At 40.1% G+C, this 17,420-nt stretch overlaps 1 protein-coding gene across 7 annotated transcripts in view; it reads right to left on the bottom strand.

Moving 5' to 3' along the window:
- LOC122549366 (mesoderm induction early response protein 3-like) overlaps nucleotides 1-17,420 on the bottom strand; it is a 78,572-nt gene that overhangs the window by 10,099 nt on the left and 51,053 nt on the right. For all 7 annotated transcript variants that reach the window (XM_043689098.2, XM_087988942.1, XM_043689105.2 and 4 more), the window contains 5 exons: nucleotides 14,871-15,022; nucleotides 10,314-10,395; nucleotides 9,513-9,607; nucleotides 5,609-5,736; nucleotides 2,394-2,536 (listed from right to left, as the gene is read on the bottom strand). In XM_043689098.2, coding sequence (XP_043545033.1) covers nucleotides 2,394-2,536; nucleotides 5,609-5,736; nucleotides 9,513-9,607; nucleotides 10,314-10,395; nucleotides 14,871-15,022 — 600 coding nt within the window. The remainder of the gene's footprint in view (nucleotides 1-2,393; nucleotides 2,537-5,608; nucleotides 5,737-9,512; nucleotides 9,608-10,313; nucleotides 10,396-14,870; nucleotides 15,023-17,420) is intronic.

Here is a 17,420-nt window from a genome sequence, read left to right as displayed (position 1 = left end):
TCAAAAAGCTAAATTACTATTTTAATGCTGTCACCTAAAACTGCAGCATTGTCACATCATTTCAAAATTCCAATGTATTAAATGTTGTGCAACTGCTAAAAAAAAGGCTTTCTGGATTTATGGGAACAGGCTTTTTTCAGAGTAAAATGCACCAGACAACTTTAAAAACAACGGTCATACAAACTGTAGCAAGTGTAAAGTGCTCAGAAAACCAACAATTCTACAAAGAAATAAAACCATGGGGATGAAAGTGGTTCATCAATAAAAAAGTCTAAAATTTTTGTGCAAAAAGGTTTGTACATATTATAGTGCAAAGTGACAAAGACACTGTAGTGCAAGGGGTCAAAGAACTCTCCAACAACTTTCAAAAATCTGTGTTGACATGCAAATATTTCTGTGACACATCAAATGGTTACGTGAGGTGGAGGGGAGAAGGAAAGATGGTGGGACGACAAAGGATAGGCAACAAGGGCAGCAAAGCAGCAGGTTTCATTGCACTTTTCCCTCTCTCAATTTATAACTTGTCAGATAAAAGTCTGCCTTCCTGCTTTTGCGACCAAAGTGGATAGTCTCACATTTTTCTACATTATACTGCTATGTATTAGCCCACTTAGCTAGTTCAAATGAAGAATCTCTGCATCCAGTTTTGGGTCATCTACAAATCTGGAGATATTACAATTAGTTCCTTCATCTAACTCATTATATATTGTGAATAGTTGGGGTGTGGTACCGATTCCTGCGGTACCCCCAGTCAATACTTGCTATTCAAAAAAAAAAGACCTGTTTACTCCTACTGTTTCCTGTCTGCCAACCAGTTTTCTACACATCTCAACATACTACCTCCAATCCACGTGTTTTCATTTTCCACTCTGATTTCTAATGTAGGACTCTTGTCAAAAGCTTTCTGTAAGTCAAATAAACAATATTCACTAGTTTCCCCTCATCAAATTCTACTAGTTACATCCCTCAAAAGAACTCCGGTAGATAATGTCAAGCACGATTTCCATTTTGTAGATTCATGCAGGCTGTCTCATCCTGCCACTGTTTTCCAAATACACAGCTACTAAATCTTTGAAATGATCTCTAGCATTTGCCCCATTACTGATGGCAGGCTGAGTGATCTATAATTCCCTGCTTACTCGCTACACCCCTTACTAAACAGAGCTACCCTCCAAGTTATAGGAACTGTTCCAGAGTCTATAGATTCATTGAAAATGACCACCAGTGAATCCACTATTTCTATGCCCACTGGGATATGGATTATCTGGCCCTGGGGAGTTTTTCAGCCTTCAATTCCATCAATTTCCCCAAAACCATTTCTTTATCAATACTGCTTTTCTTCACTTATTCCTGCTAAAGTCTGCATTCCCCAACATTTCTGGTACGTTATTTATATTGTCCTTTGTAAACACAGAACCAAAGTATGTATTTAGTTGGTCAGGCATTTCTTTGCTCCCCATTGTAAATGTGGAGAAGTATAAAATTATTCACTTTGGTGAGAAATATAAAACAATTCTTCAACATTGAGAAGTGACAAGTGTTGCACTTCAAAGGGATTTTCATGTTCATATGTCACTGGAAGCTAACATGCAGGTTCAGCAAGTAATTGAGAAACCAAGTGGTATGTAGGCCTTTGTTAAAAGAGCATTTTAGTATAGGAATAAAAATGCTTTATTGTAATTATATAAAGCTTTGGTGAAACCACACAAAGTAATGTGCGCAGTTTTGGCTCCGTGGTTAGCACTGCTGCCTCACAGTGCCAGGGACCCAGGTTTGATTCCCGCCTCAGACGTCTGCCTGTGTGGAGTTTGCACATTCTCCCGTACCTGCGTAGGTTTCCTCTGGGTGCTACGGTTTCTTCTCACAATCCAAAGATGTGCAGGTCAGGTGAATTGGTCATGCTAAATTGCCCATTGTGTTAGGTGCATTAGTCAGGGGTAAATATAGGGTAGGGAAATGGGTCTGGGTTGGTTACTCTTCGGCAGGTTGTTGTGGACTTGTTGGGTCAAATGGCCTGTTTCCATACTGTAGGGAATCTAATCTTTCCAATCTTGAGGGCAGGAGGGACTGTTTGATTTTCAATGCCCCTATCTTTCCAGGTAAAATGTTTAAAAAGGTTATTTTGTCCTACTGCATAAATCCACTTACTTTCTGAGTTTAAGGGATTGGCCTGGATTGAGATCTCACAATTTAATAAATTCTGAACCGAAACATCAATATTCTTTCATTATCATCAAATTGTTACCATGTATATCCACAAAGACAAAATCTTGATCATTAGGTGTACTAGGTCTTCTCCCATTTACATAATAAAATCTCTCAGTTACACTTTTAAGTATTTTGAATCCTCAGCCTTGAATTTTATGAAAACACTAAATGTGAACAGCTCTTACCAGCAAACTCATGTCCAGAGCTCATTATATTGTGATCAGAAATGGTTTCAGGTCTGTTGACTGAAGAACAGATAGATGGAGAATGCACTGATCGACTTAACATTCCCATTTCAGCCTCATCTACCAGACGATCCATGTAATCCCTGAAAAGAGATATCTTATTGTTAAACAGGGCGCTGTAGTTTAAAGTGTATTGAAATACAGACTTGATAATTCCTGAATACAAGGACATAATGGACTCACTGAACTGACAGATGGTATTTAGAACTACACTGCAAAGTGGGACACAATTAATCAGCCTGCACTGCATTTCCAGGCAATACATTCCATAATAGATCAAAGCATGATCAATACTTATTGTTCTGAGTTGGGTGGTGAGCCAAAAGTACCAAAAAGAATGTTTATTCTTTTAGTTTGCCCCCTCATTTTATAAAGTCCATCCTTGTGAAGGTCTGTATAAGAATATTTTATTGATTTAGGAGACATCAAGACAATATTTGACTGAGTCCAGAGCATCAAAGAGCTCTAGCAAAATTGAAGTCACCAGAACTGGAGGAGGTAGGGAGATAAAATTCTCCCACTTGGTAGTGTCAAACCTAATACATACAAAACTAGTTGCACTTGTGAGAAGCCAGTCTTTTTAATACCAGATCATCACTGCTGGACTTTCTAGTGTCCAAACAAGTGACCTCCACCACTTAAAATGGACAACAGACGCATGAGAACACACCCGCAAAAAAACCCAAAAACTGCGGATGCTGAAAATCTAAAACAAGAGAACGCTGGAGAAACTCAACAAGTCTGGCAGCATCCGCAGAGGGAGAATCAGAATTAACTTTTCAAGTCCAGTATAATTCTTCTTCAAAACTGCCACCTGCATTAACCTCTCCAAGTCATTCAGTATCCTGAATTGGAAGGGCAATGTCTTCCCCACACAGTCACTTGGTCAAAACTTTGGAACACCTTTCCTAGCAGCATAATAGTGGCTCACCACCCAACTCAGAACAATAAGTATTGATCATGCTTTGATCTATTATGGAATGTATTGCCTGGAAATGCAGTGCAGGCTGATTCAATTGAGATAGTAAGGAGGTCATTGTCATAGAGCGTAACAGCACGGAAACAGACCCTTCAGTCCAACTTGCCCATACAGACCATATATCTTAAATTAATTAATTGTGTCCCACTTGTGAGTATTTGGCCCATATCCCACTAAACCCTGCCTGTGCATGTACCCATCCGGATATCCCTCAACCAAGTAGCCATTCAAATATAAACTTTAGTACTGAATGTCAATTGGCTATTCAACATAGATGGATATTCACAGCACAGGTTGAAGGTTCACAATAGATGTTTAACCACAAACTTTCAACTTGTGTCACTTGATGTTACTAGGGTGACGCAACCATGACTGGTCTTACCTTTCTGAAATTCTGCTATATGAAGACATTTAATGTTTGGGATATTTTATTACATTGAAGCAATCTATGCAAATTGTTGTTTCTTCTACTAAGGATTGGGAGGCCAAGATCACTTTACCCATTATACTCTAGCTGACATTTACCAGTACAAGAGAGATTTCACATAGCTCACATACCCCATCTCAAATGGTGCTACGTTGCACTGAGCTGCATTTTTAGCCAGTGTTATCATGGAAGTGCACCTTTTTGGAATCAAAGTTTACAAACAAAGATACTTGATGATCATCTTGAGAAAAAAGAATGTGCAAAGGTATGGGGAGAAAGCTGGAGACTGGCTCAAGGTAATGATGCTCTTTTGGTCAGCAGTTGCTGACACAATGGGCCAGATGGCTTCCTTCTGTAACGTAACAATTCTATGATGCCAGTGAAGTTCAGATTCCAAGATGAAGGTATTGTCTTAGGAAGAAATACTGAACAGACTGAAGTTTAGGGAAATGAGATGTGATCTTATTCAACTATAAGGATTCACTTAACAGCTAAAGAATTAAGCGGATGCTTTGAGATCCACCACCGTAATGAAAAAAAATGATTCAAATTGACACTCTTCTCAATTTTCCAGGACCACGGGAGTCTATTGTGCTGTGTGTGCATGCATGCTTGCAAAAAGTTGGGGGGGGGGGGGGGGGGGGGGGGGGAGAAGAGAGAAGCAGTGCCCAGACCTCAGGGACACAGTTGATAAACTACAGGTTCTCCCATTTAAGATGGAGATGGGGAGAAGTTTCTCTTTCAGAAGATCATTGTCTGTAGAATCCTCTTCAAAGAGTGCGGTGCTGGAAAAGCACAGCCAGTCAGGCAGCATCCGAGGAGCAGGAGAATCGTCGTTTTGAGCACCAGCTCTTCATCAAGAATTCTCTTCCCCAAAGATGAGTAGGGGCTGTTCATCTGAATATGTTCAAGGTCTTGCTTGGGAGATTTTTAACTGACAAGGTGCTCACACAGGAAAGCAGAGTTAAAGCAGTGGTCAGAATTCCATTGTTTTTTTAAAAACAGAATGGCAGAGCAGGCTTGAGGGGTATAATAAGCTACACCTACTCCAAATTCGTGTCATGTGCTCTACAGTTCCCCATTACAGTGCCTCAGCCAATTTGACCTTTTCTGGCAGATTGCCCATAGTTTTAACCTCCAGATTTAAAGAAAAATGTAATCACATTGGAGGCATACAGCAAAGATTCATGAGACTGATAACCAAAATAAAATGATAGTTCTAAAATGAGGGACTAAGTAAATTGCAGATGTCTTCACGCAATCTCTTGAAGCACTCAAGATTTTGAAGGGGCTTCACAAAATTGCACATAGATTGCTTCGCCCTGGCCAGGGAAGCCACAAAACAGGGGTGTGGCACAATCTCAGGAAAAGAAAACAATTTATCATTTGGGGAGAAAATAAAGAGATATTTGTTCAAGTGCGTGCAAATCTTTAGAACTATCTAACCAAAAAAGTTGAGGACACTTTCACTGAGTAAAATTAAGACAGAGATATGACAACGGGTGTTAGAGTTGGTCAGGAAAGGTAGATCAATTCTGGTCACATTCAATAGTGACAGAACAAGCCTGAGTCGCCAGATAATCTACTCCTGTTCTTTTTCTTATGTTTGGACACAGTAAAAATGTGAATTAACTTGGCTAAAGTACTTCAGAGTAAAAACGTACTAATATTATTTGGAGTCACTCAACACCATTCAGCTCCATCTTAAACCATCTTGTCCAGTAGCACAAACAACTGTTGTCTACTTACGTAACTCCAGGATGAAGATTGTACCTCTTCTTCCCAAACCTAGTTTGCTGTGCAAAGTAATCATATCTTTCTGATTTCTTCCACATATAGTAAAAAGCCACACACTCGCCCACCGTTCGACTCTTGACCTAAGAACAGAAACAAATACCTTAAATAGAGATGGAAACCGAAGATACGTTCAGAACAAGGCTCTTTTTCCAAAACTATCTTCATACTTCAACAAATGAAATGCAAATAAATCTCAGTTAAAAGATGTTAAATTTAAAAGTTGTCACATTTCATCCACCACCCAAAATATTTTTGAATAGGTGGGCAATAAGGACAGTTTATATCGATTTCCTTCATGTGTGTAATTCAGTACATCAGCCATGGCAGAATTCTTGTTTTTCAGTCATAAGATCATGGGTTTATGTCTCACTCTATCACAAAGCTGACACTTACAGTATACCATGAGTGAAGGAGTACTGGACTGTTAGAGATGCCACCTTGCAGATGTAATATTAAACCAAGTCCAAACTGCTATCCCAGATGGATGTAGAGAATCGAATCATACTATAAAAAAGTAGAGTAGGCTATTCCTGCCCAGGCCAATATTTAGGCATTAAACACAACTGCAAGAAAACACATCTGCTCATTACCACATTGCTATTAATGCAAAATTTCTGCATTCAAACCTTGACTTTCTAGATCTGAAATGGCTGTGTCTAAATACAGGAACAGTTACCTCGGAAATCAGCAAGCTGCTTCAAGTTAAGAATTTCCTTTGTTTACTATTTATATTAAAGTTTGGAGGGGAAAGTCTTAAAAGGAACTACTTTCCTTACATGTTTGTTCACACAATCAGGAAAAAAAATTAGTCTGTGTGGCATCATTTTTAGTGGGTGGAGAAGCTGGTTTTATGGTGTGCCTGGTTGATTGCTGTGGATTTACCTCATGGAATACAGGGAGAACTTGCCACTTGGATACAGAACTGACTCAAAGGCAGAAGACACAGGGTGGTGATGGTGGAGGGTTGTCTTTCAGACTGGAGGCCTGTGACCAGTGGAGTGCAACAAGGATCAGTGCTGGGTCCTCTACTTTTTGTCATTTATATAAATGATTTGGATGCAAGCATAAGAGGTATAGTTACTGAGTTTGCAGATGACACCAAAATTGGAGGTGCAGTGGACAGCGAAGAAGGTTATCTCAGATTACAACAGGATTTTGAGCAGATGGGCGAATGGGCTGAGACGTGGCAGATGGAGTTTAATTCAGATAAATGGGAGGTGCTGCATTTTGGCAAAGCAAATCTTAGCAGGACTTATACACTTAATGGTAAGGTCCTGAACAAAGAGACCTTGAAGTGCAGGTAGATAGGATAGTGAAGAAGGCGTTTGGTATGCTTTCCTTTATTGGTCAGAGTATTGAGTACAGGAGTTGGGAGGTCATGTTGCAGCTGTACAGGATATTGGTTAGGCCACTGTTGGAATATTGCGTGCAATTCTGGTCTCCTTCCTATCAGAAAGATGTTGTGAATCTTGAAAGGGTTCAGAAAAGATTTACAAGGATGTTGCCAGGGTTGGAGGATTTGAGCTATAGGGAGGGGTTGAATAGGCTAGGGCTAATTTCCCTGGAGCATCAGAAGCTGAGGGGTAACCTTATAGAGGTTTATAAAATCATGAGGGGCATGGACAGGTTAAATAGACATGATCTTTTTCCTGTGGTGGGGAAATCCAGAACTGGAGGGCATAGGTTTAGGATGAGAGGGGAAAGATATAAAAGGAACCTAAGGGGAAAGCTTTTCACTCAGAGGGCGATGGATATGGAATGCGCTGCGAGAGGAAGTGGTAGAGGCTGGTACAATTGCAACATTTAAAAGGCATCTGGATAGGTATATGAATTGGAAGGGTTTGGAGGGATATGGTCCAGGTGCTGGCAGGTGGGACTAGATTGGGTTGGGATATCTGGTCAGCATGGACGAGTTGGACCAAAGGGTCTGTTTCTGAGCTGTACATCTCTATGACTATGACTCTAATGACAAGAGACTTTGCCTTTTGGATTTCTCCACATTTCTTCACTGGCAAAACATAGGAGTCCAACTTACAGGCTCTGAGATTGGGTTTCAGATTATTTTTGTAACAGAGTTTGGGGACATCCAATGATGAAAATACCTGTGCTCAGCTTGCTGTAGAACACCACTTTTGTCACAGGCAAATATTCTATGTGAATAACACAGTCAACCAAATGAAGTTGAGCTGAAGTAAACATGAATTAGACACCAGGTATGCAACACAAGAACTTGGGCATTAGGGATTGTGTCCTTCTCCTTTCCCTTCATACTGCACATAGATCTTAAGCAGCAATGGTGGAACAATTCTGGTTGTATCATGGAACACTGCAAGATTGCCCATTTCTCAATCGGAGAAGTCACAAGAGGTCATCATTTGGAACAAACTCCCTGCTCTTTCCAAAGCCTGTGGGGAAGTCTGCTAAATGTTCAGCTTAGTTTCACCCAAGAATGGGAAACTTCATCATCCAATAGGCTATTGTAGCAGAGGATATTGCCAAGATAGTAGAACCTATGAACTGACTGGAGGTGTATCGATTGTCACTTGTAAAATGTTGTCTTGGCATTTTAAGCCAGCAGAATGTTGGTAAAATTGACTTTTTTTTCAGACACAATTGTATGGCTGATGTATATGGAGGCTTGGACAAAGAAATCAACAAGCAACCGGATGTCTTTCAGCATGTGCGATATAAAAGCAGAGTCATCAGCAAACAAGGGTTCACTTCGCAGCTGTCTGTGATTTTTTTTTCCCCCCCACAAGCCAAGGGCCTTTGCAGATTGAAGAGTTTGCTGACTGTCCTGAACGGAGTGCAAGGGATATCACGTCTCATAAACTAGATTGAATCTAGTACGGAAGTAACCAAAAAGATGGATGAGGGCAGAGCGGTAAACATTATATACACAGACTTTAGTAAAGCCTTTGACAAAGTTAGATTACATGGGACGGTGACAGAGGTTGTTTTTCGGACTGGAGGCTTGTGACGAATGGTGTTTCACAGGGATCAGTACTGGGTCCACTTCTGTTAGTCATTCAAATGAACGATTTGGATGAGGATACAGGAGGCGTGGTTAGTAAGTTTGCAGATGACACCAAAATTGGTGGAATAGTGGACAGAGAAGAGTTGGGTCAATGGACTAAAGAGTGGCAAATGGAGTTTAATGTGGATAAATGCGAGACTTATTTTGATAAAACAAACACGGGCAAGACTTATACAGTTAATGGTGGCCCTGGGTAATGTTGGAGAACATACAGGCTCCTCCACAATATTATGAATACCCCAATCAAATCTTTCAGACTCCTCTCCTCCATACCCTGAGGAAGTCTTGCAGAGATCTCCTGCAGCAAAGAAAACTGACTTATAATTAACACAACCATTTTCCTTTGTGTCAGGTACAACTCCAATCAGAAAGATTTCCCAAATTCCCACTGATTACAGCTTTCATAAGTCATCTTGATGTCATACTCAGTCAAATACTGCCTTGTTCACCAAGGTCAGTTCACCCTCACTTCCCTTCTTCAGTTCAACTTTTTATCCATGTTTGGACCAAGAATGTAATGAAGCCAGGGGCTGAGTGGGTCTAGTAGAAGTCAAACTGAGCCTTGATGAGCAAGTTATTGTTGAATTATGTATTACTTGGTCATGCTATTGGTGACCCTTTCACTACTTTGCTGATAAGTCAGAATGGACTTATGAGCAATAACTGGGTAGATTGATTGGTCTTACTTCTTGTGAACAGGATATACTTAGACAAATTTCTACACTGCCAGGTCAATGCCAGTATTGTAACTGGCAGCAGATCTAATTAAATAATCATAAACACAATTTAAGCTCTAATATACTCACAAATCTATCTTACCTTATTTGCCTGTATTTGGTGAAAATCTTTACCGTAGAGTCGAAGTGCAAGTTCAAAGTTTCTGCACTCCTCTTCTGTCCAAGCAGACCGTTCATCTACGGATTATGTGAACCGGAATTAGGATCATGGAATACAACATGCCACAAGTGCTACATTCTTAAGTTCCAAGCAGGTTACTATTGGGCTGGATTTTGTGTTCAACTCCAACAATTCAACAATTTAGCATTTATAGCTGGTTTTCAAGAGAGCTGTGCACAAAGTTACAGCAACCTCTGTGGCATTTATATTCCCGTGTGGATCATAGTTTAATATAGTGCCGTGGCAAGAATTTTTCCAAGGGTCCAGAAACAGGGATAAAAACACAGAATAAGCAGCCAATTACATCGAAGTATTTTCACTGACAAAGCCAGGGAAATAAAACAATTAATTAAATAGCTTAACTTCAAAATTTCACGCACTGATTACTTAATTACAAAACTAAAATATTAATTTTTAAAATGTGCGCATTTGTTAAAAATAATTACAATAGTTTAGCTTTTCAAGAAGTTTAGGCACAAATAAAGAATTATCAGTTACTATGAACCAAGTTAGATCTCATTCAACAAGGTGGACCTTTACAATTTTTTTAAATTGGGATTTTTATAAAGCAAAGAGGAATTTTTATTAATTCCAGTTGTTTAGGAATTGAACTCAGAACGTTAAAATGCATCCTACAGAAGAACACAGAATTAGTGACAACTGCTTATGGATTTCATATATAGGTATGAACTCCCACAACTGCTGTTGCTTTTGGGCCCTTACCTCGTGTTGCCTTTATATTTGAGTGGTAACTTCCAAGTGCCTCCTTAACAACATAGTTACATTTTAGAAGTTCATACAGTGCCTGGAAAGAGTTAAAATAAAAGTATTAAATCCACATACAAAACAACTTACTATTAACCTGGAGCAACAATGGCAGAAGTTTCTGGGTGTAATTGAGGACACAGTTCAATCCAAAGAAAAGAAAGATTATCCGGGGAGGGCTTAATACAGCCATGGTTGACAAAAGAAGTCAGGAAATGTATCAAAGAAAAAGAGAGAACCTATAAAGTGGCCAAGAGCACTGGGAAATCAGAAGATTGTGAAGTCTACACAAACAGAGGATAACAATGAGAGAAATAAGTAAATAGAGGATCAAATACGAAGGTAAGCTAGCCAGTAATATTAGAAATGACAGTACAAGTTTCTTTCAATACGTAAGAAGCAAAGGAGAGGCAAAAGTAGAAATTGGGCTGCTCCAAATTGATGTTGGAAGGCTAGTGCTGGGAGATAAGGAAATAGCTGAAGAACTTAACAAACGCTGTGTCAGTCTTCACAGTGGAAGACATGAGTAACATCCCAACAATTAAGGAGAGTCGAGGGCAGAGTTGAGTATGGTAGCCATTACAAAAGAGAAAGTGCAATAAAATATAAAGCTCTAAAAATCGATAGATCTCCTGGCCCCAATGGGGCTATACCATAGAATTCTGAGAGAGGTGGCTGAGGAAATAGCGAAGGTGCTGACTGTGATCTATCAAAAATTACTGGAATCAGGGAAAGTCCCAGATGACTGGAAAATCGCTGTTGTAACCCCCTTGTTCAAGAAAGGATTAAGACAAAAGATGGAAAATTATAGGCCAATTAGCCTAACCTCAGCTGCAGGTAGAATTCACCATTACGGATGAGATTTCTAAATTCTTGGAAGTGCAGGGTCAGATTAGAACAAGTCAGCATGGATTTAGTAAGGGGAGGTCGTGCCTGACTAACCTGATAGAATTCTTTGAAGAGGTAACAAGTAGGTTAGACCAGGGAAACCCAGTGGATGTCATCTATCTGGACTTTCAAAAGGCCTTTGATAAGCTGCCTCACAAGAGGCTGCTGAGTAAGGTGCTCGAGGTGAGCTGCTGGCATGGATTTGGGATTGGCTGTCTTACAGAAGGCAGAGAGTTGGGATAAAAGGTTCTTTTTTGGAATGGTATCTGGTGACAAATGGGGTCCTACAGGGTTCAGTGTTGGGCCGCAGCTGTTCACTTTATATAGTAATGACCTGGATTAAGGGACAGGGGCATTCTGGCGAAGTTCATGATGATACAAAGTTAGGCAGACAGGCAGGGTGTACTGAGGAAGTGGGGAAGCTGCAGAAAAATTTAGAGTTTCGAAAAGTGATCCAGGAAATGGTTGATGAAATTCATCGTGAGCAAGTGCGATGTCTTGCACTTTGGTAAAAAGAATACAGGCATGGATTATTTTTTAAATTGTGAGAGAATTCATAAAGTCAAAGTACAAAGGGATCTGGGAGTGCTAGTCCAGGATTCTCTAAAGGTTGATTTGCAGGTTGAGTCTGTGATTAAGAAAGCAAATGTAATGTTGTCATTTATCTCAAGAGGGTTGGGATATAAAAGCAGCGATGTGCGACTGAGACTTTATAAAGCTCTAGTTAGACCCCATTTAGAATACTGTCCAATTTTGGGCCCCACACCTCAGGAAGGACATACTGGTACTGGAGCATGTCCAGCGGAGATTCACACAGATGACCCCTGGAACAGTAGGCCTAACATATGATGATCCTGGGATTGTATTCATTAGAGTTTAGAAGGTTGAGGGGAGATCAAACAGCAACTCTCAAGATAATGCATAGCTTACAAAGGGTGGACGCTGGGAAGTTGTTTCCATTCCAACGGGGAGACGAGGACCTGTGGGCATAGCCTTAAAATTAGTGGAGGGTCAATTTAGAACAGAAATGAGGAGACATTTCTTCAGCCAAAGAGTGGCAGGCCCGTGGAATTCATTGCCAAGGAGTGCAGTGAAGGCAGGGACGTTGGGTGCCTTCAAGGCAGAGATTGATAAATTCTTGATCTCGCAAGGAATTAAGGCCGGTAAGTGGAATTGAAACAACCATCAGCCATGATTAAATAGCGGAGTGGAGTTGATGGGCCGAATGGCCTTGCTTCCACTCCTATATCTTATGGTCTAACTTAACAACGGAAGGTGATTACCTCTTAGAAATGCACCAGAAACAAAAGATTACCATTTTAGAAACAATTACGTTTCTTCCAATATTGAACAATTCTAAAATAAAACCGACTTGGAGATATTCCTCAAAGCGGTTGCGTTTACTGGCTGATGTTGAAAGCTTCCTCAGATAGCTAATATTCTCTGGTTCACTGCTTACATGTAAATTAACACATCATTTTGTTTTATAATATTCTCTATTTTTCACAAATCTCCTCCAATAATATCAGTGATGACTGCCTATTCATTGAATACTCATTTTTTAACAAAAATAGTTTGTATCACATATTTTGGACTGCATTGAATTGTGAATAAATTAATAAAACAGAAAGTGTTTTAAGGGCTACTAACAAAATTCCTCACTACAAACAATACCAAATGAAAAAATACATTCTGTTAGCTTGTGTGAGGCTCAAGATAATTTGCACCAGTGTCTAACGATACAATTCAAAAACAAAGTTTCTGACCTTCTTGACTCAGGTACTATAGAAAGGTTTTTATTATATGGATCCCCTTGCTGAGAGCAGCTTTTATATGCCAGGCTTCCAGAAGTTGAGGAAGCCCAGATGACAAGCTAATACCAGAAACATGCAACCTCCTTAAAAGGCTTTAAATGACAAGTTGCCTCCTAAAAATTGAATGATAGTCCTCATTACAAGTCCCTCTTCCATACCAACCCCACAAAATTAGCTATGAGCAGCTTATAGGAGCATTGGCTTTTGGTTAGATTTTAGTATTTTAACTAATCCAAAAAGCTGCATGTATTGATTTTAAAACTAAGGATCTCTTGATTTTAAGAAAACAGCCCTCTCAATTTGTCCTCCCACCTCCAAAAGGTGTATGTACAAAAAAATTACAGTTTTAGCAAAAAATTTAATCATGAGGTCAGCATTGTTGATTGGGCTGGCATTTACTGGCCATCTCTTGTTGCCCTAGTGCCAAGGGGTGAACTGACTTTTTTGACCGCTGCAGTCAATTTAGAGTATGTAGATCCACAAAACAATTAGAGACAAAGTTCCAGGACTTTGATGCTGACCCAGAAGCATTGAAAGAATGGCATATAATGGCATATATCACTGTGCAGTGTTAGAGAGACTGAGAGGGCACAAGGTTGCAGATTGTACTGGGAATACAATACTGCACACAGTGCCTCACGGATGCCTTGTGTTGAGGAGTTGCTGGATTTGTTTGAGGCCTATCCCATTTCACAGTGATAATGCAATACAACACTATTAAGGGTAACCTCAAAGTGAAGATAGGACTTAGTCTCCACAAAGATTGTGCAGCGGTCACTCATACTGATACAATCAATGCAAAGAGGCACCTGCAATAGATAGTATGGTGAGGATGAGGTCAAATATCTTTGTCACTCACTGGTAAGGAGGAATGTGCAGGATTGACAGAGCAACATTTGCCATTGTTGTTTCTGATACCTTCATCCTTGCCCAGCTGGTCTCTGTCTTTTTTCAAAAGCTTCCTAATGGTCGATACGATTGAATTTCTTGCTGGACCAATTCACAAGACAAGACATTTCAGACCCTGGAATTTTACCAGGGTCTCTGGATTACTAGATTTGCCACAATACTACAGTGCCATCACTTCTCTTTGAAATAATATAGGGAGACTGATTTCTCTATTCCTGCATCCCAATGAATGTCTTTTATTGAGTTTTCTTATCAAAATGCAATAGTCGATACACTTCCCTACATTAAATTTATAATTGCACATTTACTGAGTTATCTTTGTTCTCACTGAAATGAGCTTTCCTCCAACTGGGCATTTAGTGTTGAACTGTTAATTGCCCTTTAACTAAAGGTTAGAAAAGATTCAGCTATCTTCTTCCCCATTGGGCTGGAAACAATCAAGAATTATCTCTTCTGTACATTTCATAAATTTCTCCTGCTCTGTGAGATTCACTGTTATTTTCTGAATCTATATTATTAAGATAATAATGCATCTCATTATTATGCTTTGTAGATTTTGTATCTTCTGACACTCCTCTATCTTTTTCCATTATTTGGTGGACTACACTATACAACCTAAAGTGTAATAGATCCCCTTTTTTTAATTCTACTATATTTTTCTCTTTACTGTTGAGGACATGTTGCCTTCTGTGTGTTATAACAGTATCTCTGATCATTACTTTTGACAACCATCCAACAGTTCCTATTCCTTTCTCTTTTCTATTTTGCCTTATAGTCAGAAACAAAAGTGGCAAGCCTCCAAATTGAGACAAAATCTATTATGGAAAATAAACTACCACACAGTCTCTAGTGGACTTTATTCAGGTCAGTCATATATCAGATCTGTAATCAAGCATATATTCACCTGTTCATTGTCCCTTACATGTGTCCCTTCAGGTATACCACCAATGCCTTTCTCATCTGCAGATCTCTTAGCTGCTTCATGCAAGAACTCCTTTACCGTACTTTCAGGAAGCAAATAGGGAGTCCAAAGTAATTGGTCCTCATTTTCATAGACTAGAAATAAAATAAAGAAACAAACTTACTAATAAGATTTCATGTAACGAGTATTTTCAATCCATGAAATTAAAAATACAAAATACATTGAACACAAGTGTGAACCTGTCAGTAAGAGCTCTAATGCAAGTATTTCTCCAGTACCTAGCTTATATAAATTTACCATACAGTATTTTATCTGGTTTATTTTAGAATTTTGATTTTTTATGTTAAGTCATGAGAAAGACAGACACTCAATTCACTTTCTGGTCAGAGATCACCTGAACATCTACAGAAACTCTGTTCTGGGTCCACTGCTTTTTATCATTTACATAAATAATTTGAATGTGAATATAGGAGGTATGGTTAGTAAGTTGATAGGCGGTGTAGTAGACAGTGAAGGAAGTTATCTCAGAATACAACCAGACCATGATCAAATGGGCCAACAGGCCGAGAAGTGGCAGATAGCATCTAATTTAATAAGTGTGAGGGGTTGCATTTTGCTAAGACAAAAGGACTTGCACAGTTAATGGTAGAGCCTACGGAGTGTTGCCAAACATGATGTGGAGGTGCAGGTGTGTAGTTCCTTGAAAGCAGAGTTACAAGCAGACAGGGTGAAGGCTGTAATGTTTGGTATGCTTGCCTTCATTTGGTCAGTGCGTTGAGTGTTGTAGCTGGAATGTCATGTTCCAGCTGTACATGACATTGGTGAGGCCACTTTTAAGAATACTGCATATAATTCTCGTCACCTTCGATAAGAGTGTCATGAAACTGGAAAGGGTACAGAAAAGATTCACAAGGACTTTGCAGGGACTGGAGGGTTTGAGTTATAGGGAGAGGCTGAATAGGCTGGGACTTTTCTTCCCTGGAATGTCAGAGGCTTAGGGGTGACCTGAGAGAGGTTTATAAAATCATGTGGGGCATGGATAGAGTGAACAGCTAAGGTTTTCTTTCTTAGGATGGGGGAATCCAAAATTAGATAACATAGGTTTATGGTGAGAGGGGAAATATTTAAAGAGGACCTGAGAGTAACATTTTCACACAGAGGGTGATGGGTGTATGGAATTAGCTTTTAGTAGTATTGGTGGAGGCAGGTACAATTTAAAAGGCATCTGGATGGATACATCGTAGTTGTGGATATGTTTGCTGAGCTGAGAAGTTGCAGATGTTTCATCCCCTGTCTAAGTGACATCTTCAGTGCTGTGGAGCATCCTGTGAAGCGCTGCTGTACTGTCTCTTCTGGAATTTATTTAGTTTTGTTCCTGCTGCTTCCAGTTGCTCATTGTAGTGGCTGATATATTGCATCGAGGTTGATTGTGTTTGTTGATAAAGTCTGTGTATGAGTCCCATGCTTCTAGAAATTCTCTGGCTGCCCTCTGTTTGGCTTTTCCTATTACTGTTGTGTTGTCCCACTCAAATTTGTGGTCCTTATCATGTGTGTGTATGGCTACTAGGGACAGTTGGTGTTCGTAGATGCGGATTGCTAGTTATTAGCTAGCTTATTCTATATAGCGTTTTGTTCAATCCTTGCATGGAATCTTGTAAATTAAGTTTGTCTTGCACATGATGGGGATAGGGACTTTTGTTCCAGCAAGTTGTTGTCGGAGTGTGGCTGTGATGAATCCCAGTGGTCAGAGAAGTCTGGCTCAGTTCTGAGACATTTTTTATGTAAGGTAGCGTGGCTAGTGAGTTAGGTCGTGGTATGTCCTTGCCGTGTTCTTTGTCTGTTAGGCATCTGCAGATGAAGTTGTGAGGACATCCGTTCTTGGTGAATACTCTGTCAAGGTGTTCATTCATAGGTTGAGTGCTGCAACGCATTGTAGCCCTTTTGAACAGGGGCCGAATGCAGCTTCACTTGTGTGTGTTGAGGTGATTGCTGTTGTAGTTCAGGACCTGGTCGGTGTGTGTGTGTGTGGGGCTTTCCTGTACACTTTAGTGGTACATTCACCATTCTGTGTTCTTTCATCCATCATAAATGACGGTTATCATGGACAAGACTGAATATATTCACAAAACAGAGTAACTACTTGCAGATACTGACACTTACCTACAGAGAGACTGTGACCCCACTCCACAGCTAACCAAGAGAATAAACAGCACACGGGTGAAAACAATGACTGCAGATGCCGGAAACCAGAGTCGAGATTAGAGTGATGCTGGAAAAGCACAGCAGTTTAGGCAGCATCCGAGGAGCAGTAAAATCGACGTTTCAGGCAAAAGCCCTTCATCAGGAATACAGGCAGAGAGCCTGAAGGGGGGAGAGATAAGTGAGAGGAGGGTGGGGGTGGGGAGAAAGTGGCATTGAGTACAATAGATGAGTGCGGGAGGGGATGCAAGTGATAGGTTCGGGGGGAGTGGATAGGGAAAAAAGAAGATAGGCAAGTAGGACAAGTCATGGGGACAGTGTTGAGCTGGAAGT

Source organism: Chiloscyllium plagiosum, unplaced genomic scaffold (assembly GCF_037043375.1).
Source record: "Chiloscyllium plagiosum isolate Xiang-an unplaced genomic scaffold, Cpla_swu_hap1 HiC_scaffold_1, whole genome shotgun sequence".
Classification (NCBI taxonomy): domain Eukaryota; kingdom Metazoa; phylum Chordata; class Chondrichthyes; order Orectolobiformes; family Hemiscylliidae; genus Chiloscyllium; species Chiloscyllium plagiosum.
This window is presented reverse-complemented; position numbering and strand designations above follow the sequence as displayed.